This window comes from Oikopleura dioica, chromosome PAR, assembly GCF_907165135.1.
Source record: "Oikopleura dioica chromosome PAR, OKI2018_I68_1.0, whole genome shotgun sequence".
NCBI classification, from domain to species: Eukaryota; Metazoa; Chordata; class Appendicularia; order Copelata; family Oikopleuridae; genus Oikopleura; species Oikopleura dioica.
Window position 1 is genome coordinate 7,121,091 of NC_137293.1, and position 23,783 is coordinate 7,144,873.

At 40.8% G+C, this 23,783-nt stretch overlaps 4 protein-coding genes across 6 annotated transcripts; 3 read left to right on the forward strand and 1 right to left on the reverse strand.

Annotated features, from left to right (window-relative positions):
• The first annotated feature begins 525 nt into the window (after positions 1-525).
• On the forward strand, positions 526-11,134 carry LOC145702245 (uncharacterized). 3 transcript variants are annotated; one of them, XM_081779464.1, is made up of 13 exons: positions 529-615; positions 1,078-1,140; positions 4,022-4,174; positions 4,663-5,142; positions 5,190-5,567; positions 5,834-5,974; positions 6,169-6,337; positions 6,381-6,472; positions 6,552-6,777; positions 6,819-6,901; positions 7,090-7,141; positions 9,476-9,558; positions 9,603-11,134. In XM_081779464.1, the coding sequence occupies exons 1-12, from the start codon at positions 589-591 to the stop codon at positions 9,553-9,555; spliced, it is 1,944 nt and encodes a 647-aa protein (XP_081635590.1). In that variant the 5' UTR covers positions 529-588; the 3' UTR covers positions 9,556-9,558; positions 9,603-11,134. The 3 variants fall into 3 exon arrangements, with proteins under 3 accessions (XP_081635586.1, XP_081635590.1, XP_081635589.1); XM_081779460.1 differs by lacking the exons at positions 9,476-9,558; positions 9,603-11,134 and adding an exon at positions 7,602-7,946 and having other exon boundaries at positions 526-615; XM_081779463.1 differs by lacking the exons at positions 529-615; positions 1,078-1,140; positions 9,476-9,558; positions 9,603-11,134 and adding exons at positions 3,299-3,497; positions 7,602-7,946.
• Positions 11,135-11,401: 267 nt separating this feature from the next.
• LOC145702252 (phosphoribosyl pyrophosphate synthase-associated protein 2-like) lies at positions 11,402-16,505 on the forward strand. Its single transcript, XM_081779471.1, has 10 exons — positions 11,402-11,506; positions 11,555-11,648; positions 11,692-11,761; positions 11,812-11,967; positions 12,219-12,361; positions 15,196-15,330; positions 15,527-15,599; positions 15,644-15,932; positions 15,974-16,170; positions 16,210-16,505. Exons 1-10 carry the CDS (start codon positions 11,440-11,442, stop codon positions 16,312-16,314), a joined length of 1,329 nt encoding a protein of 442 aa, XP_081635597.1. The 5' UTR covers positions 11,402-11,439; the 3' UTR covers positions 16,315-16,505.
• A 1,580-nt stretch (positions 16,506-18,085) lies between these two features.
• Positions 18,086-22,471, forward strand: LOC145702248 (uncharacterized). The gene is made up of 6 exons (XM_081779467.1): positions 18,086-18,469; positions 18,516-18,965; positions 19,019-19,200; positions 19,266-19,818; positions 19,865-20,283; positions 20,338-22,471. The coding sequence occupies exons 2-6, from the start codon at positions 18,674-18,676 to the stop codon at positions 20,473-20,475; spliced, it is 1,584 nt and encodes a 527-aa protein (XP_081635593.1). The 5' UTR covers positions 18,086-18,469; positions 18,516-18,673; the 3' UTR covers positions 20,476-22,471.
• Positions 22,449-23,671, reverse strand: LOC145702260 (uncharacterized). The gene is made up of 4 exons (XM_081779480.1): positions 23,417-23,671; positions 23,092-23,268; positions 22,870-23,032; positions 22,449-22,642 (listed from the first exon to the last, which is right to left on the reverse strand). Exons 1-4 carry the CDS (start codon positions 23,484-23,486, stop codon positions 22,546-22,548), a joined length of 507 nt encoding a protein of 168 aa, XP_081635606.1. The 5' UTR covers positions 23,487-23,671; the 3' UTR covers positions 22,449-22,545.
• Between the last annotated feature and the right edge of the window lie 112 nt (positions 23,672-23,783).

Sequence of the window (23,783 nt, forward strand, 5' to 3'; positions counted from 1 at the left end):
TAATTGAAAATTGCAATTTGCAAAAGAAAATAACTGAACTGTGGAAATAATTTTACGAAATTCAAATTATTCATTTCCAATTTCTCCCAATTCTTCTATCCTTTTCAGAATTTTTCGGCAGCTTTTTTATTAAAATTCTAAAAGAATCAATCAAAAAGCCGCCTTTTTGAATGTTCCGCCGAGCGCATAAATTTGAAATTACCGCCTAATCCGTCAACTCATGAGTCATCCCTTTTTCGCCCGTAACAGAATAATTCCTGATGAAAATTATTGATTTTCTTTTTTGACTGATTGACCCGATTCATTTTTCGACTCATTTTTTCAGTTCAATGATAAAATAATTTAACTAATTTTCTCATTCGAAAGAAGGAAGTCTGTTACTCACAGGCTTCTGATAGTAAAACATTGATTTGATAAGAAACTTACTCCCACCCTTATTCTTTCTCCTTGCTTATTCTTGCTGTTATCACTCACTCAAGAAGAGACTCGTTTTTAAATAGTCTCAAGCACCTTGCGCTCCTCTTCTCGACTAACCGATTTCTTTATTTTTAGACTTGCCAAGGCGAAACCAACAACCCTAGTGCGAATATGGGAAACGCCGTTTCGACAACCAAGGTACGACTGGGAAGAACTTATTAACCCGCCATAATAGGGGCTAAGCTAGAGGGATCAAATCAGGGCTTTATCCGGGTCACCGAATTTTCTCGGTAAAGGCCGCCTTTTGTGATATTTATCCAGCTAATCAAGCAGAAAAAATAGGTTTACTGAAGTTTTACTCGTTTTAAATTAACTTGTTTGCGTGGAAAAGCCATTTCGAGACCCGTTTTGGATAAAAAGAAGTCCTTGTTGATTTCAAGTAGGCCCGAAATTGAACATATGGCGATAAAAAATACTATCAATGGCGGCTAATTTCGGAAGTGTGGCAATTTTCATCTAGCAAAATTAAAATTAAAATCGCGCCGCTGGCCATCTGGATTTTGGCCTCAGGCGTGATTATTGTCCTCGGAGGCCGTCTACGTAGCGTGTGATTACTGAAACTGTGCTACTGCTACTGAACTTGTGCTAAATGAACTTTAGGGGTACACCCCTGGGGACGCGCAGCTCGGCGAGCCTGGTCTCCAAGGAAAAATTAAAAAACTGGTAAGTTGTCTAATCAAAAAAAGGAAGAAGGAAAAAAGCTAATCAAGGGGAACGCAGGTATAATAATAATCCGTCGAAGGGATGAAAGCTTCAGATGAGCTGCTATTTTTTCTAAGGCGATTATCTCGACTCGTCCTGTTTTGGGAATAGCCACCTTTGTAATGATAAGTTTTGATAAGAAGCAGCTCAAAATTTTCAGTCTTCAATTCTGAATTTTTGAACTAGCTACATTTATTCGCAAAATCTGGGCTCCGCAACCTGTGAAGAGAGCCTGACTCAGGGTCTGAAAGATTTCTAATGAAAAGCCGCAAAGCGGCTATATTTTAAAAAGAAGCCGCAAAGTGGCTTCGCCAGAATTTAGAAATATATGCGGCTTTTCATTACAGATCTCTCAGACCCTGAGTCAGGTCTTCTACACAGGTTGCCGAGCTCAGATTGACCTTAGCGCGCAGAAGGGTTAATTTAACGCCCTTTTTGTTTTGAATACATTTGGGTGTTTATTTTCAGTTCTGGATCAATTCAAAAACTCATTCAAGCTCGGTTAGGTTTCCACTTTTTTCTTACTTTCTTTCTTTTTCACTCTTTTTGGCACAATAATGAGTTCCGCCTTATAAATTTCAATAGTGTTGGCTAGTGATATTTGTTTTTCTTAGGCACGAGTCTGTATGAGAATACAGGGGAGCTCTGAGTATTCAAGTACTCGGGTAGTAATCTATCCCCATTCTTGGGCTATTTGTTCTGCTATCTTCTACTATTCAACAACTACTACGACGAGTAGTAGGTCGAGTTATTTTTATTTTCGAGGAGAGAGACAAATTCCTCCGCGCCAACGTCATCCGCGGCAGTGTGATCCCTCGCCGTGGTTCAGTATCGATAAGCGATAAATTCGAGCTTCTGATCTTTTTCTTTTGCTTCCTCAGATCACAAACCACAGAGACACACACCAGAGCCCACTAAGCACGGAATAAAAGATTTATAATGAAGCTTTGTCGCAAAACTGTAAGTCCAGCTTATTTTCTTTGAACCTTATTCTGAATTGAACTGTCAAAAGAACTGGCTCTTCCCTTGAAAATTTACGGGTCAAAATTTTAATTCCAAAAAGGACAATATTTTAGCGATTAATAATCAACCCTAATATTTGATTTTAAAAAATCGAGGAGCCGCCTGCGGCTTCGATCAGATGAAAAATTTTAGCCGCGCTTAGCGCGGCTTTTTCGTCTTTTGCCTCGAAGCCGCAAGAGGCTTCTCGATTTTAATTCAAATATTATGGCGGATTTCTAATTGCAAAAAATTGTCCTTTTTTGGATTAAAATTTTGACCCCTAAGATTTCATGGAATTAGTTTCCCACTAATTTCTGGGAGAGGCGAGTAATCTAAGCCTATTTTTGGAATGGGTGTCATAAAAAGAGATCTTCGCAGGGGATTTTTTTCGCTTGGAGGACCCCTGAGAAGAAAATTTAATCTCGGGGACTAATTTGCTGAATGCGGATCACAGCGGGGTTTTGCCAATCACCTACCACTCCTTTATTCTTTATTCAAGATTAAAATTTGAAAAGGACTTAGCGATGAAATTTCAGTTGTAAAAAATACTCAGGCTTTTATCGCTTTAGTTCGTTTGAATGAAGTCAGTTGAAATTGACGTCTTTTTCGACGGGTTATTGAACGTTTATTGAAACTGAATACGTCAATAGGCAACGAACTTCATTACTGACGGCTAATTACTGTATTCCAAATTGAACTTCTATTCTCAACTAGGAATTGAAAATGCTCTTTTGCTAAAAATGAATTCAAGATTGAGAATAGAAGTTCAGCCTTGAATACAGTAATTACAATGTATGTAGTAATTACTAATTAGCCGTCAATAATGAGGATTGACGTATTCATTTTCCATAACCCGTTGAAAATCGTCAATTTCAAATTGACTGACCTTCTTTTTCTTTGATGATTTTCAAAAGAAAATTCTTGCTGACTCAGTGAAATTAGCATAAATTTCGCATCATCAGCAAGGCGCCAAATTCAAAGCAAAAATCTTGGCGCGCATCAAAAATATTGAAATTTTCGCTGTATCGTTATTTTTTCGCTCGCTCTCGCGCCACCCAAGATTTTTTCGCGATCGGGCGCCCCCGCGATTTAATTTTTTGCAGCGAAAAATCCCGTTGTTCCTCGCAGGACGCAACCTGTCGGACAAAACGCGCATTTTTCATTATTTTCATTTTCGAACTAAAGAAGTAAATAAGTCCTTTTCAAAGAGAGGTTGATTGAATCATAAATAGAGAGAAATACTATTACAGTAAACAGCGGATTTAAAATTTTACACAAATATGGTTTCTGAATCTGTTCCCGCTGTGACCCCATTGGTAAGTTTTTCAAATTTAGCTTTTTAATTCATGGATTTCAAAACATTTAATCAAGGTTTTCTTCATAATTGACGATTTGATGAGCATAATTTTGATTTTACATGCGTTAGGGTTTGTCAATCAGTAATTCTCGTAATCGCTAGCCAGTAACTCGTCTCCCCAGGGAATAGTTCTCAGCCGTTGGAAGCTCGCATTTAAATTTTTGATGCGATTTCCGTGATAAGCAGCGCGCCGCATCGAGCGATAGTTGGCGCGCGCCCAAGCCACCACCAGGTCACCTGATCGCTGGCTTCTCAGATTTTGACGGTCGTCGGCGCCGGCCACGTCATCGGCGAGTTGCCCCGCGGCGCGTTCCGAAGAATTGTCCTCGTGGGGGCGGGCCAGCGCGCTCGCTCTCCTGCGATTCATCCCTTTGGCGGCGGCGCGCGTTCTGCCCTCCGGCGCGTGATCTTCCCCGACCGTACTACAAGCCCTACACATTCATACTCATACAGATTTGCACCGAATAACATTTTCAATTACAGGAAGAATCAGAAGTCGTCAACGCAACTAAGGCTGACATGGCTGCCGAAGCAGACAAAGAGAATGCACCAAACGGGACCACTCCCAAGGCGGCCGAGGCCCCGACCAAGCCGCTCGAGCCTGCTACTTCAGAGGAGAACGGAAAAGAGAACCAGGTAAGCTTGATCACTTCAAAAGAGAAAGAGCGGGGGAGGGGTTGATTGATCCCTGTCCAGCTTCGTACTTTTTCGGGCGATCCAGATTAATAAATTAATGTCAAAGAGGTCAATCAGTATCTTCCCGAAGATCCGCGATTGTCAAAGTTGAGAATCGATGGGTTTTAAAAGAAATTAGAAACATTTGAAAAGCTAAAAGAAAAATTCTTCGTTGAAATCAAGGAAGACTAATTTTCAATTTTCCAAATTTGATTTTTTTGTTACTGAATTATATCAACTGCGAATACTGAATATTTTAAATTGTGTACGTGCTGTCAACAATGGCGGCGTTTTTTCTATGTTAGACATCGGTTGACGGCTAATTATTCAAAAAATCAATGCTTGCGCCCTTTTGTTGCGGCCGTGCCGCCATATGCTGCTGCTTTTTTACAGTTGACTTATGGGAAGAAGGCTGTCTTTCTTTTCAAATTTGTAACATTCAAAATCAGGAACCGACTACGAGCGACAGCGTAGAAACCGACGAGAACAAGTCTCCGTCGAAGAAGGGCAAGGGCAAGAAGAAAAACTTCAAACAGCTGATGCCCAGCTTCTCTTTCAACAAGCAAAAGAAGACTGAAAAGAAAACCAACGAGGCGAAGAAAACCGAGGAGGCTTCTTCCGAAAAAGCAGCGGAGAAGGAAGCAGAAGGCGAAAAGAAAACTGAAGACACTCCTAAAAACTCCGAGGAAGAAAAAGCGACCGAAGAGGCTGCGGAAAAGACTGAAGCTGACGAAGAAAAGACCAAAGCGGAAGTCGAAGCCGAGGCGAAAGAAAGCACCACCGAAGCTACTCCAGAAGCTGATGTTGCCGAAAAGAAAGACGATGCTCCAGCTACTAAGGAAGATGCTGAGGAGGTGAAGCCAGACGTTGCTGCTGCTACTGAAGAAACTGCTACCGAGGAGGAAGGCACCACTTCAGAAGCACCAGCGGTAATAAATTAAATAAATTATTGATTGATTAGCTGACCATAAATTAGGCGGACGAGCAAAAGGCCGATAAAAAGAAGAAAAAGGAAAAGACTCCGGATGACGCGGGCAAGCGAAACACTTGGTTCGACAACATCAAAGGCTACTTCGTCAGCCCCGAAAAGAAGGATACCAAAAAGGCCGCTTCCGAGGACGGCAAGAAGTCGGAAACCGAAGCGAAGGCTGAGGAAGATGCTTCGGCAGCTGCTGCTCCTGACGCGGAAAACACCGATGCGCAGAAACCAGAAGCTGCTGAAGCTACTGAAGAAGCCACTACCGACTCCGCCGCTGCTAAAACGGAAGAAACTCCTGCTGCTGAGCCAGCCACAGTCGAGTCAACTGCTGATACGACCGAGGGCGAGGCAAAGGACAAGCCAACGGAAGAAAAGGTAACAGAAACAAACAAACTTATCCGATAAGACAGGCCTTTTTTGATTCTTGATAAGGTTCAGTTTCCACTCACGAGCATGTATCTCTACTCGTTGCTCGAGGTAACAAAGAAAAACAACGGAAATCAACTTTCCCTTGATCTGCTTTTTGAACTAGAAAAGCTGATTTGAATATTTGAAATCTTGATTCAATTAGTCAATGTATTATTTAAATGACGATGTTTCATCTTGTTCAGTTTTCGAGATTGTTAACCTTTCTTTTTTAGGAAAAGGAACAGACCAAGAAAGCAAAGGAGGGCAAAAAAGAAGGTTCACTTTCGAAGCTCGTCAGCGGCCTGAAACGACGCAAGAGCGGCAAGAAGGGTGCTGCAGAAAAGAAAGCCGGCGCTCAGTCTGAAGATGAAAAGGTAAGAAAAAGTGAAGATATTTTTTCGAACTCCCAAAAGGTCAATATATCATCCCTAATCCGCGCGAATCTGTCACGGGCGAGCGCGCCGCTGTGTATTCGGACTATCCTTTTTTCCTTGAGTGGCGTAACTCACTGTGAAATGTGATTAGAGCCCTGCCAGCAGGATGCGTTTGAACTGAATTCAAAATTTAGGAGGAGGCGACGACCACCGATTCACTTGACACCCCCGCTGAGGCAAAGACCGGAGACCAAACTGACGACGAGGCGATCGAACAACCCGCCCAAACCGCTGACGATGCCGTTGCCAGTGCAACCGATGCTAACGCTGCTGAGCCATCGGAGGAAGCGGAATCCACGGAAGGTGAATGACTACTCTTTCTATCTTGCTCTTCATCATTTTTTAGCAAAACCAGAGGGCAAAAAACGAGCTAATACTTTGAAACGCATCTTTGGAAACATCACTGGTCCCTTCCAATCTAAGGACAAGAAAGAAAAGGTAAGAAAAACCCGCAATCAAAAAGAACATCTAAGAAATCTGCATCATATTTGATCATCGCATCATCCTGCTTGTTTAGAAAGAACCAGCAAGTTCTGACGAAGCTGAAAAGACCGACGATGTGACGGAGAAATCCGAGGAAACGCCGGCGGCTGAGGTCGAAGAAAAGAAGTCTGAGACTGCCGAGCCCGTCGAGAAAGAAGAGGCCAAGGAGGAAGCGAAGGAAACTAGCGAAGAGAAGACCGACGCAGCCACCGACGAAACCAAAGCCGAGGATAAGCCAGCTAAGACCGTCAGTGAGCCAGGTAAAGATACACGCAAAAATGTTTGTTTCAAAGTTCAATAGTTGTAGAAAAGAGCGAGGAGAAAGTTGAGGAAGAGAAGGTCGAAGAAACTCAAGCTACTCCCGAGGAAACGACGCCGAGCGAGGTAATTATCATTCACCTGGCAGTTATTCGCTATGTACAGTAATAACTGTCTATATATGCACATATTTAAAGAGACCAGGGCAAGTATGTTTGAGTCTGATTATTCCGCAATCAGCAAATCTTCAAATCTTCATACTTGCCTCTTATTTGCGCATATATTCATATATTGATCTGACTGTACATTTTCAGGCGACGACTGTACAAGCAGTAGTGGAATCGGCGCCGGTCGCGGAGGAGTCAGGTAAACCGGCCTGAAAATTGCACGAATTTACCGTGTTGTCAATGAATGTATTCCAATCAAGCCCGTTTTTTTACCAAAAACTTTAAAGCCAAATACGCAAATCGTGTTCATAATCGAGCGTGATTTGGCATTCGCCTACTTTTTCGGACAAAGAACTGCACAACTTAATCCTCCACCCACTTCCATCTATTGAATATCTTATGTCAGGCATAAAATACTATTTGATGGATTTTGCCAAGTTGAAATTGATGTTGATGTCGAGCTGTCGTTGGTTGAAGTTGCACCCCTCTTTCCAGGAAAGAAGTTTGTTTGGTTTGAATTTTTAACCGGTCAGTCCGCTCAGTCCACAATCAAAATCCACCTAACCCACCTATCTCGCTACTGGACGGACTACTGATGTAACTCTATTTGTCTCTTTTCAATTGCGAGTTCAACCGCGCTCAACTTTGGACAATACTAGGAATCAGTGGTTCTTCCGTGCATACCTTCACCAAGATTTCCGTCGGCTCTCAAACCGACCTCGAAGCGTTGCTAGCCTACGTCAAGTCCCTCCAAGCTAAATTGGAAGAGTCCGTCGTCGAGGAGGAAGAAACTCCTCTTGCCCTCTCGGGGAGCATGAGAAGCGAGAGCCAAGAAACACAGACGTTTCAAGCCGAACAGGTGGCAGAATCGTCACAAGTCACGGCGTCGCTGTCGGATCTCCTCGTTGACTCCGGTAATTCAACACCGACTAACAATCCTCGCCACTTCCAAGTTCGTGAAAGGGATCGAGATTTATAACTAAGACCCGTGTTTCTCATCTCGGATCAACTAATATCAGATCAACACTAGTACAACTAATACACTAGTTCACTACTCCACACAGGCAGCTTCCCAAAAAGAATCATTGATTATCGCATTATGCAAATTAAATGCACTCGTTTTGGGGCCTGTCCCTTCTGACTGTAAATATTCGATATATTTCGCCATCTTTCGATCCCTGACTAAGCTCGCCGTCGGAGATGACTGTGCCCGAAAAGGTGCAGCTGTTCGAGTCCCTGTCCGTACCGGATCTGTCGAATGCGGCGTGTGGCTTCGATCAGGCGCCGCCCATGGCGATGCCCGTGTTGAGGTTTAACTCGAACGGGTCAATCTACAGCGCGGACGATCGCGATGAGGAGCGCGAAGAAAAGCTCTTTATCCCATCAACCCCTGCTCACGTAGCGGGTGCCTGTGACATCGAGGAGCTGATCGAACAAAGGAAAAGGGTCGAGGATCACCAGCCTCGCGCTACAGGAGGCCTACTTTCATTGCCCCCTGATTTTCAAGCCTGTACTGTAGAAATAGCCGAATTTCAAGGTCAAATTAACAATCCCAATCGGAATTGACCTTTCAAGTGTGTTTGACGGTTGAAACTCAAAGTTGGGTATTTTGATATTTGAATCAAGCACAAACGGAAGTTTGCTTGTTTGGGAACTGCTAAAATTGTGGGTTTCGAATTATTTATAGGATTACACTTTAATCCTGTTTGTGTTTGATGTGAAAATTTCAAGGGGCTCGCCATTTTTTTCATGGTAGATATTTCATACACACTTCAAAAGGGCCAGTGCTCTTCAACTGTCAAAGACGAAGGGTTAATTTAGTTATCGCGGTTTCGATATTTTTCTTCAATAAAAATATTGGCTTTCGTATTTTATATTTTGAATTTTGAATGGTTTTGAAAAGGGGATTGCTTGAAAATTACAGTAAAAAAGTGGGAAAGTAGCTCATTAGTGAGGTTGATAATCATGTCCATTTGATTCTGCGGCTAGCGCTGGCTGATCCTGGATTAAGCATTGAAAACGCGATCAGCGGGCTGTCATCTGAGGCTACTCAGTCGGCTCAGATTTGCTGCTCCGCTGACTCCTGCTCGACGGTGGAATCGATCTGCTCCAAAACTTCGACCACAGTTGACTGTAAATACCCCCAGACGCATCGTAAAGCCGCCTGGTAGCGTTAGTGCATTATTTACAAGCACTCCTGCTGTCGCGCCGATCGATTATTTTTCCTCCTTTTTTTCGTCGCTTATTATTACTTTTATAGCTGGGCGGCCGTTGAGACTCCACCCGCGTCCGAGTATATTGTATATTGACGGTAAAGACCGCCGGCGTATATTCTTTGGGCACGCTGCCAGTTTGTCTCTTTTTCACCATTTTGGGCACGCGCGAAGGAACACGCATTCATTGACACACGCTTTTTCTTCTCTAAAAATGATACTTATAACTACCAGAGCTTTCTCACAGTAAAAATACCGCACTGGAAAAACTTGCTTAGGCCATATTTTTCAACAACTAAAACTAAAACTAAAATTTCAAGGCGAAATTCCCGCTCAGGAAAAAGAAGAAAAGACAGAATCGACGGAGGAAGTCACGACTCCCGCCCCCGTTGCCGAATAAATGGTAAATCAACTTTCCTAGAACTGTAGCTGACTGTTCGCCTTCAGATTCGCCTTCCATGAATCCGAATCGTCGTCCAGGCAAGTTCAAACGATCTTCCCTCAAACTCGCCGCTTGAGTCTCGTAAAAAATCTCTTCCTTGTTTTCAAAAACGAGAACGACTATTACTATCTATCCTCCCCTGTATAAAAATCAACATTTCCCCGCTCCCTCCCCTTATTTTAAAAACCGCAAAAAACGCTCACACGCAAACCCGGATAAATTCCAATTTCCCAAAAGTACAAAATCCCAAAACGCGATAGATCTAACAGTGCAGCCTCTGTCAAAAGAGGAAAAGACCAGTTCTACACTGCCAGTTCTAGTTCTAGTTCGACTCCACAACCACAACTTTTCCTTCACAAAAGCAAAAGACCAACAATTATAATTAATTAACTTTTTATCTATTTTATTATTTTCTATCGTGCCATTTTTTAAGCTGTCAACTCATCCCATTCTAGACCAAAAAAACTCCTAAATCTGAACTTTCAAAACTCAAGCTATTCAAAATTCCAAAAAATGAACATATTCCGCCCTTTTTTCTAAGTATAAATATTTGGCTAAACTACTGTACAACGGACTGTAGTCGACCTATCAATCTACTATTTTTCATTACACAGAAACTTTGTTGAGGGTATCTAACTTCTGACTGCATTCGACTAAACTCTAGTTTTCACTCGCCTGAGGGCAGAACGCGAGAATAGCCGCGGGCAGTCGAAACTTTGAAAAGTTCCAATTTAGTAGCCCAAAATTTGAACAAATTTACAAAGTTTCGGGTACGCCAATTTTCAATTCTTTCGAATTCTAGAGTTTTAAAGAAAATACAGTTTCCAGCAGGCTTTTTCCCGGGTTAAAAAATACTTCTATAAATCTCAAAATCTTCAGTCCTAAAAATTTCCCGGGAAAAATCAGCTGTGTTTTCTTATCAAAACTCTTTGAAAGAAATTTTTATTGATAAAAAATTTTCATGCTTGTTTATTAATAATAAATAGCTTGTTTAAAGTTTAAAATTTAACTGTTTCTTCATCATCATCAAAAACCATCGCCAAACATTCTGTACATTCATTTTTTTTTCGCTGGCACAATTTTTAATTCAACAATTTTGTTTTTAACAACATCAAAAACGAAAGAAAGTGAAGAGAAATTTTTATTTTTGCTCGATCCTCAAAATCGTACTAATTTATACTTTTTGCGCGTTGCTAACATTCCCTACCCGTCTTTTTTATTTTTCTAGGCTTTTTGAATAACGAAAAAAGCGCCTGTCTTCATCAAGTTCGCCTCAAACAAACACGTGACAAATAGACCATGCGTTCCATTTTATTTTTATCAAAATTTAAATTCTCAAAATTCGAAAATTCAAAATTTCAACAATTAAATTTGCGACAAAAGATTACCTTCCCTCTCTACTGCTCTAGAATTCCCGCCCCTACTGTATGTACCCGGGCAATACTGTCAAATATACCTTATTATAGTGAAATCTACCTTTCGTCCTCAAAAATTATCTGAAGCCAGGTCATTTAATAAAATTACGCGAACTGTAAAATTCTAGTTTTTCTGCAGGAAGAAGTCTTAACAAACATGACAAGCGAGATTCAAATAATCAAGTCAATTTTTATTTTATGAAAAAATATAAAAATTATTCCGGAATCGAGTTTTTCTAGTTTCTTGAAATGAATTTCTTCTTTCGATGAGTCATAATTTCTGAAGCTCCACCCACCGCCGTGAGTAACGAATTCCCAAAAGAGAGAATTTTTTGAAAAGTGGAAAATTCCTAATGTCTGCCCTTCTTTCTTATTTGTGAAGTTCTCGCTGAAAAAATGCTTGAATTTTTCTTCAGAAATTGTAAAAATGACTAACAGTAACAGTAACAAGCAGATTGCTACAGTAGTCTGTGCCCAGTCTGTTCCGCTTTCGGGTAATTCTTTTGGGAATTGAAGAATAAATATTTGAGTTGGAAATTTAGACGAGAAAATGAATCGTCGTCGGGCGGGAAAGAAAAATATGATCCTCTTGTCGGGCAATACCAACAGAGAACTTGCCTCCAAGATCGCTACCAGGTTCGTTTTTCGTGAAGAATAGGCGTTAAACTCGACTTTTCAGGCTTCAAATTGAAATTGCGCCTTCGCAAACGTTCTCTTTTGCCAATGGAGAGACCAATGTCGACATCGAGGTACAAAAAAGCCGCGAAAAAGACCGTCTTTTAACCTGTTTTCAAAATAGAAATCTGTGCGAGGGGCGGATGCCTACATCATCCAGACCGTTTCACACAACGTCAACGATGCTTTGATGGAAATGATGCTGATGGCGTACGCTTGCAAGTCTGCCTGCGCAAAGACCGTTATTGGAGTGCTTCCCTACCTGCCCTATTCGAAACAGGTAACTTACTCTGGTGGATAAATGGCTTTTGATTGAAAAAAGACAGTTTTGGAGAAGAAAGAATGAGCGAGAAGCCGCTTGCGCCTTCGGGTATAAAAGACGCGCGGCTAATATTCTTTTAACTCGAAGCCGCAAGCGGCTTCTCGGTCTTTTCCTATCCGAAACTGTCTTTTTCAATGAATAGCCGCAAGTTATCGAGCATTTTTCTCAACCCTAGCTCTCTTGCGACTTGATATTTGACGAGTTTCTAGTGCAGAATGCGAAAACGAGGCTCGATCGTGATGAAACTCATCGCCCAATCTTTGTCAAAAGCCGGCTTCGATCATATTTTAACGCTGGACTTGCATCAGAAAGAAATTCAAGGATACTTCGATTGCCCCGTCGAAAATTTAAGGTAAGAGTTGGGTTTTATTCGCGCTCAGTATTTGAGTATGAAATAACTTTTGAGTATTATGTACAGTTATGATTGTAAGACACTTTCTTCGTCAATTATTGTGAGTCGGAAAGGGCATCCAAGAATCCATTCGAAGTTCCAATCACTCGTTGGTTCTTGACTCGACATTTAATGACTAAAAGATGAAGGAGCGCTAAGGGTTGAATTCTTACAATTTCCAGGGTTTCGCTTCCATCCATTTTTGCCGTGGCACTTCATTCTTCGCTGCATGGGCATGTAGCCCGGCCCGCAGACCACTCGGCATTTGAAGTTTTCGGGGTTTTCAGCGTTCTTTTGTGGATCAAAAAGGGTTCTAACGGCTTTTCAGAAACGAAGCCGCATAGCGGCTTTTCGTTTATTAATCAGCTCTTCCAGGACCTTGACACCCAAAGTAGCTCATTATCGTGTATCATTTTGATCCGTTCATAAACACAGGGCGGGCCAGATCGCGTCTCCCACTTTGGAAATCCCTTTTGACATTCTCCGTCGCAGGCGAGCTGTGGAAGCGGCTCTCCATTGCACTTAAACTTCGACAGCTTCGCCCGCTCGTCCAAAACGCTAGTATCGGTGCTATTCTCTTGGGCGAAAACGCTGGCGAATCCTGTGAGTGCGAAAAATGTCAATTTCATTATTGCTTCGTCTTTTCTTGCGTCGTATCGTTATCCGTTACGTCGATTTTCAACCATTTCGAGTTAGTTTTTATATGGCTTTCTTATCGTCGGACACCTGGCGCTTCTGTGATAACAAGTTGTTGTGGGATTGGGCTTATCGCTTGAAATTCTGGCGATTTTGTGACATTTGTCAAGTGGAATTTCATTTTTGAATAGAAATTGAGCTTTTAAAACTAGAGTTTAGACGAGTGCGCCCAAATATTGATAAGAGCAGCGTTTTTGTGGTTTTTCTTGGGAAAGAATAAGATATTCGTCGTTTCTTGAGGATTATTTAAACCAATCAGAAAGCTATTTTCGACCTTTCGGCGAATAAGAAGCTAATTTACCAACCATTCTTGGACTTGATTTCTAGAACAGAATTGTTTATTTGAAAAAATTAAAAATTTTCTTTTTACAATCCCCTTTTATTTTGATGGCACTCGATGTACCGCATCTGCGGATGTACCGCATCGACGGATGTACCGCATCGGCGGATGTACCGCGCTTGCGGTAGGTCGGCCGATGCGGTACATCGGCCAATGCGGTACATCGATCGTTTTTGCAAAAATGCGGTACGTCGATCGTTTTTGCCGAAATATTTCTAGAACGCGTTTTTAGCTAGTGAGGATGCGGTACGTCGATCGTTTTCGCTCATAATGCGGTACATCGATCGTTTTTTTTGTGAAAATGCGGTACATCGGTCGCTTTTCGCCTTCAAAAAGTGATAAAAGCTTTCGACTCTTACTTATGAATTCCTGGTCGACCCCCCTGTCAGCCGAAGATTACGGGCAAAAATTTTAAAGGTGTAAAGAAATTTTTGAAGACTGGAGCAAAATAATGGTCATTTCTTGTTCAGAAAAAGCTATGGTAGTGACAGTAGAGGTAATCATAAGTGAAAGTATTTCTATTATTAGTACTTAATATTCAATTTATCGTTCTTGAGGATCTCTCTAAGATAAATTCTATCTGTTGACTAATTGACGAATCTTGAGGAAAGCTCGAAAAAAATGAAAAACGACGTTCAGGAAACCGAGTATATGAGCAATAAATTATTATTGCCAATAATAATATAAGTAGATTCTGTCTAATATTTTATAAAAAAGCGTCTTGGCAAATAAGTACAGTGGGTTGCGCAGGTAGTGCACCCTGTGTGATCGCGGCGTTGGGTCCGCAACAAACAACCCTTCGCCCGCACGCTTTACGCTTTTTTTATCGGTACTACCAAAGGTATTTCTGAAGAAGAAATGACCGACGATGATCATTTTTGTAGTCGAAAATTTCAGTCTTCAAAAATTTCTTTACACCTTTAAAATTTTTGGCCGTAATCTTCGGCTGACAGGGGGTCGACCAGAAATTCATAAGTAAGAGTCGAAAGCTTTTATCACTTTTTGAATGCGAAAAGCGACCGATGTACCGCATTTTCACAAAAAAACGATCGATGTACCGCATTATGAGTGAAAACGATCGACGTACCGCATCCTCACTAGCTAAAAAACGCGTTCTAGAAATATTTCGGCAAAAAAACGATCGACGTACCGCATTTTTGCAAAAAAACGATCGATGTACCGCATTGGCCGATGTACCGCATCGGCCGACCTACCGCAAGCGCGGTACATCCGCCGATGCGGTACATCCGTCGATGCGGTACATCCGCAGATGCGGTACATCGATTGTCACCTTTTATTTTATCAGTAAAAAGAAATTGAAAAATAATTTTTGTGTAAACAATTCGGTTCTAGAAATTCTCATTGCGCATAGAATTTAAAATATCGGAGCAAATCAGTAAAAATGCAACAAAACTTGAAAGTTGAAATCTAAAACCAATCAGAAACCGTTATATGCTGAAACGCCCAATCAGAAGCTGAATAGCGGCCCATTCGAATTTTATTGCATTTTTTATTTTTGAAAGTCCAAGAAAGTCGCCAATTTCATTTCGCAAATGACAAATTTAGAATTGCTTGAGTAGTCATTCCATTTTCCCGATAAGAATGCGTCTTTCTGCCCCTGCGACATGTTCTTTTCGCCAAGACACATATCACAACATAATTTTAGAAAGATAGCGTTTTATCCGTGTCTCCACGAATTTAAACGTGACTTCCACGAAACAAAGATTTCACCTGAAGAAGAAATAATGAATATTTTCAGAGCGTCGCCGTACCTGATCCAGCGACTCTTGGAAATCGACATCGGGCTTCCCTGCCAACTGGATAGGCAGATGCGACAAATGCCTGATGCTTGTGTTGTTGCTAGAACTCCTGCTTATGCCAAACGGGCGCAAAGGTAGAATTTTGGGAGTAATTACTGTTTCTAGAACAGATTTGTTTACTTTAAAAAGGGATGGATTTTCTTTTTACTGATAAAATAAAACGGGATTATAAAAAGAAAAAATTCAAAAATTCTGTTCTAGAAACTTCGTAACAATCGTCTCAAGATAGTCATCATTTTCACGGGCTTTGAAGCTTACTGTTTTTATTAGCTTTGCGGAGCGACTACGAGTGGACATTGCTGTTATTCACGGAAAAGACTTTCACGAAGAGCATGATCGAGATGTAAGAACAATTTCAATGAAGCTAGAATGAACTGTCTTTTTTAGATGGACGGACGAGGTTCTCCTCCGCCAGAGCTCGGCTCGCTGGAAAACGAGTACGAAGAAGAGTCTTTCGACGAAAAGGACTTGAAGAACGGACGACAGCGTTCATTTTCCCAGCAAAGCAGAACCCGAAGTCGAACGATTTCGGGCACGGCTTCCAGACGAACGCGAACGGAGAGCATGAACTTGGTCGTTAATGATTACGTGGACTCGCCGATGCCCAGTGAGAAGGTAAAACCGAGCATGTATGTTGTCGGAGATGTTTGTGGCAAGACCTGTTTGATTGTTGAAGGTACTTTCTTCCAACTTTGAAGAGTTCTATTTGAAGCTAAGATATCCTGGATGAGCCGCAAGGATTTATCAACTGCGCTGAATTGTTGAAGGAAAACGGAGCGAAGATGGTGATTGTAATTGCGACGCACGCTGTTTTGGGACAATCTCAAAACGACGAAGCCTTGATGAAAATCAACAATTCCAAAATCGACAGGATCATTGTTTCCAACTCCATTCCGATGGAGGAGTCTGGAAAGGTCAGTCTTCTCATTCTCTCTTTTTGAAAGCTTTCTTAGATCACGGTCGTGGACATGTCCTTGCTTTTGTCCGAAGCAATGCGAAGAATTCATCACGGAGAAAGTATGAGCCTCATGTTTTCCGGCGTCGACCGACACGATTAAATATTTGACTGTGAAAGAAGGTTTTTCTCAAAAAAGTTCAAATTCTATCAATTCATAAAAATTATGAAAACACCGTATTTATGCTAAGCAACACAACTTACAACCATCTTACTGACTGAGTGCCTGAAAACTGAGAACTAGAATTTTACTGAACGAAACGAACGATTAGAATAAACACAATTCGCTCCAGTTGCGAATTTGACCAAGAGCACGAAAAAATGCTCTTGTGGAATGTGGTTTTATTATTGAGGATTTTCATTTTTACGCTAATCCGAATTTATGGCAGGAAGCAGACGTAAATCAGCAGGTGTTTCGCAGATGAATAGGTTTCCCATGACTTTTTAACTACTTTTTTTTAACGATGCAGCGTATAGATTCTCATCTGACTCGGCAAAACGGCTATAACTCGGCAACACATTATTCAGTAGAGTTAGCTTTCAGAAAAATTTGTAAGAAAATATAACTTTTCGAAAATGACGAAAGTAACGGGGCATCCAAAAGAATTGACGAGAGAGGTCATTAAGAAGTGGATTGACGGTTTTCATAAGCGTTTGAAGAGAACAACAACGAGGGACGATTTGGACAGACTAATCTTGTCCGTCGAGAGAATGGAGTTTCAAGATGATAAAAGTTCTCAATGGGACGAGGTTACTTTTGACGATGGAGAAGGCACAACTCATTACCGAGAAAACTTCTGGGAAACTCGAGAAAAGTGGATTGTCACTAAGTTTCATGAGAAAATTCTCAAGCGAAATCCAGATTTAAAAGGAAAAACACTTGAGAAATCGAAGTTAAAAAGAGAAGAGGGAGAATGGATTCTTGATCGGGGTGGACCGTACTGACCAGAGTGTAATATGTTCAATGTAAGGTGCTAAGTAGGGGAGAATAAAGGTGAACAAGCTTCAAGGAAGGAGGATTAGACAGATGAATGCACGGAGATGCAGAGGGCCAACCGCCATGTGCTAACTCCCGCAGAGGTAGCACCTCGGCTCAACTTGACGGTGACTTGATGGCTTGGCTGATCTGCAAACATAATGAGTGATTTGAGCTGCTAAATCCGATCAAGCTCAACCCCCGGATAACCTGCAAATATGGAGATTTGATGGCTCCTAGATTTTTAAATTTTAAGCTTTTTTCTGAGGCAGGTTTTCAGGCACCGTGTGAAGTGAGCTGTGTCACAGCTGTGAATTCTCATCCGAGCCAATCCCATCGAGCACAAGAGAGCATAAAGGCCTCGGATTCGAACTCGAGGCCTCATGCTTTGTAGCCTTTTCATTTAACGACCGGGCCACAGTGGGTCAAAGGCAGTGGGAAAAGAAATGCTTTTTATGTCAAGCTCCCAGAGCTCTCATTTTTTTCGAAATCTCGGAGAAAATCGCAATTACGAGAATGTCTACCGAAGTAATAAGAAATTTCCTACCAACTCAGTTACCTCTTGTTGTTTAATATGCTTAAATATGAGATATTATATGTCCTTATATAATGCTTATACGTTTAAAATGTATTTCCGTATTAATATAATAACTTAGGTAGCATTAGTTTTGGCCTTTTAACCCTGCCCCGCCAAATGCAATTTTCGACACCGTTTTTTGTGGTCTTTAACTAGGGTTGAACTTTGACTCTCATAGTATGTCTAGGATACTGAAGGGTTCTCTTGAATAGATGGTTATTTAAAGAAAATGATATTATGTAGAAGAAATTATGGACGATTGAAAATTTGAAAAATCGAAAAATGCACCTCCTGAGGTGCATTTGGCGGGGCAGGGTTAAATAAGACGGATAAATAAGCCTCTCTTCAAAACATTCGGACTAAAGCAGAAGAATCAATGTCAATATTCCTCGCATGTCCTACATTTGTGTCTAATCCTACCCACCTGCACTTGCCTCATTCTTTCGGACTTCGCACCTCACATTGCCCATATTACACTCTTGTCAGTCCGGTCAGCCCCTCTTGATCCAACTTTGAAGAAGAAACAAATAAATGCTGGCGGAGAAGCAATTATCTTAAACGAAACTTTTGGGAAGTTGGATGTCGCCGTTCGAGTCCAATGTTTCGACTCGGCCCTTTTTACGGAGAAGTTTCCAGCAGCTTCGAATACTGGGCGATCAATTAAGAATTCGGATGAGCTCCAATTTGAAATTCATCTTTCTGGAGGTAATTTATTAAATTGAACTTCGAAGCTAGAAAAATAAAAATTCAGAGTGCGAAGTTGCAGAAAAAAGATATCCGGGCGATCGAGACGAGAATAATAACAGTGCGATCCCGTTTCACAAAAATGTTATAAAAATTTTCTCAAATATTGAGATTTTTTTGAAAGAAGATAAAGAGAAACGGGATTGTATTGGCTGGATCACAGTCATGGAGAAATGTGATGGTGATTTGAGAAGACGGCTAAGAGAAAACAGTTTGAAATTAGAAGAGAGAAAAGAAATAGCAATAGGAGTCATGGAGGGATTAAAATATTTGCAAGACGTAGGGATCCGACATCTTGATGCAAAACCGGAGAACGTTCTCCTAAAAAAGGAAGACTCTGGTATTGTACCCGTGTGGACAGATTTCGGCATCATCGTAGTATATTCAAAAAGCGAGAGATTTCGACAGATGGGTTATACAAGGAGAGGCCACAAATTTAATGCGCCCTTCAAGATTGGTTAGTTTATTTTTCTGAACATGAAAACATTATAACCTTCCGATTTTTTTTAGGGGCAGGTACAGCGGCTTTTACGCAAATTCAGCAGTTGGACAGTAGAGCCAGTGGCAAAGGCGGAACACCTGAGTTTCCAGTGCACATTTGGACCCTTTGTGACTGGAAAACCGCTTGGAGTCTTTTGTTTATGCCAATTGAAACGGATGATATTAGATTAGAAATCGAAAACGAGCTGAAGGTACTATTTTTTGATAAAAAAACGAAGAATTGACTTGTAAAATATTTTTAATCTTATTATTTTAGTTTTGCAAGGCGGAATGGTTCTTGTCAAGAAAACCGTCAATCGAACAAATCAAAAGCGTTTCAAAAATCATTTCCCTGAAAAACACTTCATTTGATTTCGCTCTCGATTCGAATCTAACGAAATCGAAAGTCCTCGCGAATTGGAAGGGTCAATACACGAAGCAAATGAACCAAGACTTTAAGAATCTGACGCAGAGAATTGTCGACCAAAAAGACACGAATCTTTGTGTGCCAATTTCAGTCAGTAATCTTATCAGATGGGCACTCAAAAATGACTTGGGTATTGACGATTATACAATGAAAATATCTTTTTCGATGGAAAGAGTTTTGACAGCAATCACAATGATTGTTTATCCCCGCAGCTTGGCCGGATTAACTCTCAACCCCAAAAAAGAAGAACAGTCTTTTCAACACACTGAAATCGAAACGCTTCTCAAAAGAATCAAGTTCAAAACTTATTTTCATCCAACTGGGTGGCACATGATCGACAACGGAGACCACTCGGTCGACAAAAATCAATCGGAATCAAAAGCTGATTTCGATTTTGAAGAAGGTAAGGTCACATTATCACTCGTTTTCCAAAACTTATGATTGATAAGTGTTCCTTCACAATCGGTTCGACTTGGAATTCACCCGTCCACTGACTGTTACCGGCGCTTTTATGAGATCCGACGGAACTGTCTTGATACACCAAATGCTGCTTGACCGAGTTGAACACTATAAGTACGTTCTCCAAAATACTCTCATCAAGGATCTAAAATCTGGATATAAAAATTTCAAAAATCAAATCGAAATTCCACTCGACCGGCCATACTACGCTTCTTTCGAAATGATGGAAATTCTCCATCGTTTGAACAACGATTATGTTATTTGTGATGATAACGGCATGGTCCTAGCAAGATATGTAAATGAAAACTTCAACATGAAGAGTGAAACATGGTATCTTCTTCCTCAAGCTTATTCAATCACTTTGAGTTACAAGCCTGCGATAGCAACTCTAATCCAAAAATTAAAAGCGGTAAATTTTAATATCAGCAAAAATGAGTAATTATTCTTTAATTTTGCGATTTAGATGGGGTTTGAAGAAGAACAAGTTATAAAAGCTGCTAGACGCGACGATGGTGATGAAAAAAGAGCGCTGGCATGGTTAAATAGACAAAAGTCTGGTACGAAACAAAATATGGTTCGTAATTCATATGACGGATTTTAATGGTCTCCAGCGCCGCTTTGTTCAGCGCGCGCCGCTGGCTCAAAATCATACGACTATATTCAAACGAGGGAATTGAAATCAGCCCGCTCAGCTCATGTCATCTTTATCTCAATATCTAACTGTATAAATACTACCAATCTTAATCTACTCCAGTTATCTCTATAAAACCAAATTATTTCATGCTCCATTCATATTATCTTTTCTCATCACAATGGATACAACATTGATGAAATTCAATCTCACTTATTTACTATCATACTGTTCTACTCTTATCTGTTGCGATTAACGTCTATTTCGTGTAACTTTACTTTTCAACCATTTGAGTTTAGTTTCCTATATAAAGGAACGCTCAGAACTGCTCTTCACTCACTCACTCACTTTCGCTAAACCAAGACTCAGAGAATAAACGAAATACAGACTTAGCGGACAATTCCGGAAGTTTTTTTTTCGCTGAAACGCACCAAATCTCCGGAATTGTCCGATTTTACTCGAGGATTTTTTTTGTATCCAATATGCTTGTTCTGTCTACCAGAAAATAGGTTTTTTACTGCCACTCTCAGCCTTTTTGACCGTTTTCTTGTTTTCATTATAGGGTCACGGATCGTAACTCACGGTTAAAGAAGCAGTTTTTTCTGAAATATTTAAAAGTAGAATTTGAGCTTCATTAGCCTAAGAGCTTCATTTCCCCAGGCTGGGGAGATGAAGCTCTCCGCCGGTACAAATAATCATATTTTTGACAATAAAAACCTATTTCCACCCATTATAACGCTCATTTTTGGACAGAACTCCACCTCAGCTATACGGTATAGCTAGGCATAACGCACAAAAAATCAACTTTTTATCTGAAAGTCGTAGGAAGCTAATTTTCACCTATCGTATAGATTTTTGTGCTCTGACAACATTTCAACAAAAATAAATTTCAAAAATTTTAAATTTAGTACTTTTTAAGTACCCCAAAGTTTTCAAAAATTGATTTTTCGTGCCATCCAAGCTACGGGGTTGTAAGCATGCTCATTCGAAAGAGCACAAAAAACTGAGTCAGATACATCAAAAAATAGGGGTTCCTAGGGGGGTTCCCCAGATTTTAGGGGTTGAAAATCACAAAAATGATGAGTCATCACTCAAAAATGACCCTATTTGACCCCGAAAATGAACTTTTTATGAACTTTTCGGATACCCTCGGTTCGCCGGGATATCCTCGGTTCGCCGGGATTCGGGCCAAAAAGTCCCGGCGAACCGAGGATGAAGAAAAACGTTCTAGAAAATTTATCAAGATGGGTCTAGGATGAACCTGTTGTCGCTCACTTTATATAGATATACGTAAGGGTTAGGGGCACTGGGCAAAATGACAGAACAACATCACCCGAGTGGGATAGGCTAGGGTTAGTTAGGGTTACTGAAGGTAAGGGACATTTGGATTTGATAATTTCTTTTTTTTTCTTTTTTTATGTCTGCCTTGTACTTTTTGAAGGACTGGGCATGAACGATCACAATATTCCCAGCAAAATCAACAAAAAAATTAGCGTTCAAGAGACATCGAAATGTTCATCCTCGGTTCGCCGGGATTTGGGCCAAAAAGTCCCGGCGAACCGAGGATGAGGGGAAAATCCCGGCGAACCGAGGGTCATCCGAACTTTTGACTTCAGATTCGAACTCTGGGGTACTAATTTACTATGTTCCCATTGTTTTAGCAAGAAATATCAAAAGCCTATTATAGGTATAATACCAGTAAGGAGTTCCCTTCAATTCGAGCGCGAAGCGCACAGTTTTTCTTTAATTTTACTTTTGGCTTGTACCGGCGGTACAAAAATTTTTGTACCGGCGTCGCAAATTTGTACCGTCGCCGCCCTACACCCGTTAAAATGTTGATCTCTCTCTTTTGCACACTTTAAAAATTTCACTATTATATTCACTCACTATTTAAACTGACCTGTTTACTAATAAATTACTAAAATATGATAGTGACTATTCATTTGAAAAAGTGCTCTTGTGATTTATCGATTTATTTGTTAACTTTAAAATGTTGAAGATTTGCGTTTTTGTGTATAAATAACAAAGAAAACATTTGTTCTAAAGTTGCGTCGAGTCATCAGAATAACGGGTGCCAGGAAAGCTGATTGGGTTGTTGAAGGAGGAAGCGGTCGGTTCGTAGAGACGGTTGTTCGTTCTGAAAACCGGAATAAATGTTGTTGATGATGCCCTTTCTAGCTCTAGTTTCGCAGGAAAACAATTAGTACCCAGCCTTGCAAGATCTAATCCCTAGAGCAGCGCTTGATTCAACCTATTCTGCTATGCACTCTTTTTCAATTGTCGAGGTTCTGCGATACTAACGGAAGATACAGTTCATCTCTTGACAAATCAATTTGCCAGAAAGCGCTTGGACAAGAATCTTACCTCTGCGCCCTCCATCTCCAAACATAGAAAATAACCACGCTGGCTAGAGTGAAGGCGAGAATGATCGCGCCAAAGTACTGAAGAGAGCTCAAATCTCCTGAATCGGGCGAGATGACGTTTTTGAACTCGTCCGGCTCGTTGAATGATGGTTCCTTTGAATCTATTTCCTTCGAAGGTCATTTGAAAATTCTTTGAATCTTCCGATTTCTTTTCATAAGACCCTTTCCTGATCTTGACGTTTCTCTTCCTCATAGTCCGCATAATCGCGATTCTGCGGTGCTTGAGGAACGCCTGGCATCATCGTCGGTTCATCATCATTGCCAGCTTCTGTGGTCAGTTCCTCCTGCGCCTGGTTAATAGAAGTTTTTTCTTCGGTTGATAATCGGTTGGCTGCCATGTCTGAAATTGAGCTATCTCTTTTTGTCCAGAAATGATTAAGGGAGAGAGCGTTTTGTTTCTCCTATGAATAAGATATCCAGACTGGAAGGGTGTTAATTTTAAATGAGTTCTAGTTCGGTTTTAATTGAGTACAGACCAACTACAGTACCTTCTGAATCTGCTGCTCTCTTTCCGCTTATTCCAATTACAAGCACAAAAAGCCTTATCCAAAGTACCATTGTTTTCTTTCTTCGAAAATCCTCTTTTTCCTCTATTTTCCTCCTTGATTTTCTGCTGCTAAATAAAGCCGGATCTTTTTCACTTGAGAGCGGCTCTCGAAATGTTTTCAACAAAAGTAAAAATTTCCGCTTTTCAAAAAATCAGAATTTCGGATCTCCTCGGATCTGTTTTTAACCAGTTGTTAATTTTCCTACCCGGAGGGCGAAGCTAGTGGTTGACCTTCTGAATTACTCATGCCATGCAGTACTCAGTGACTGTATTTCGAAAAGATTTTGCAATTTTTGATTTAACATTTT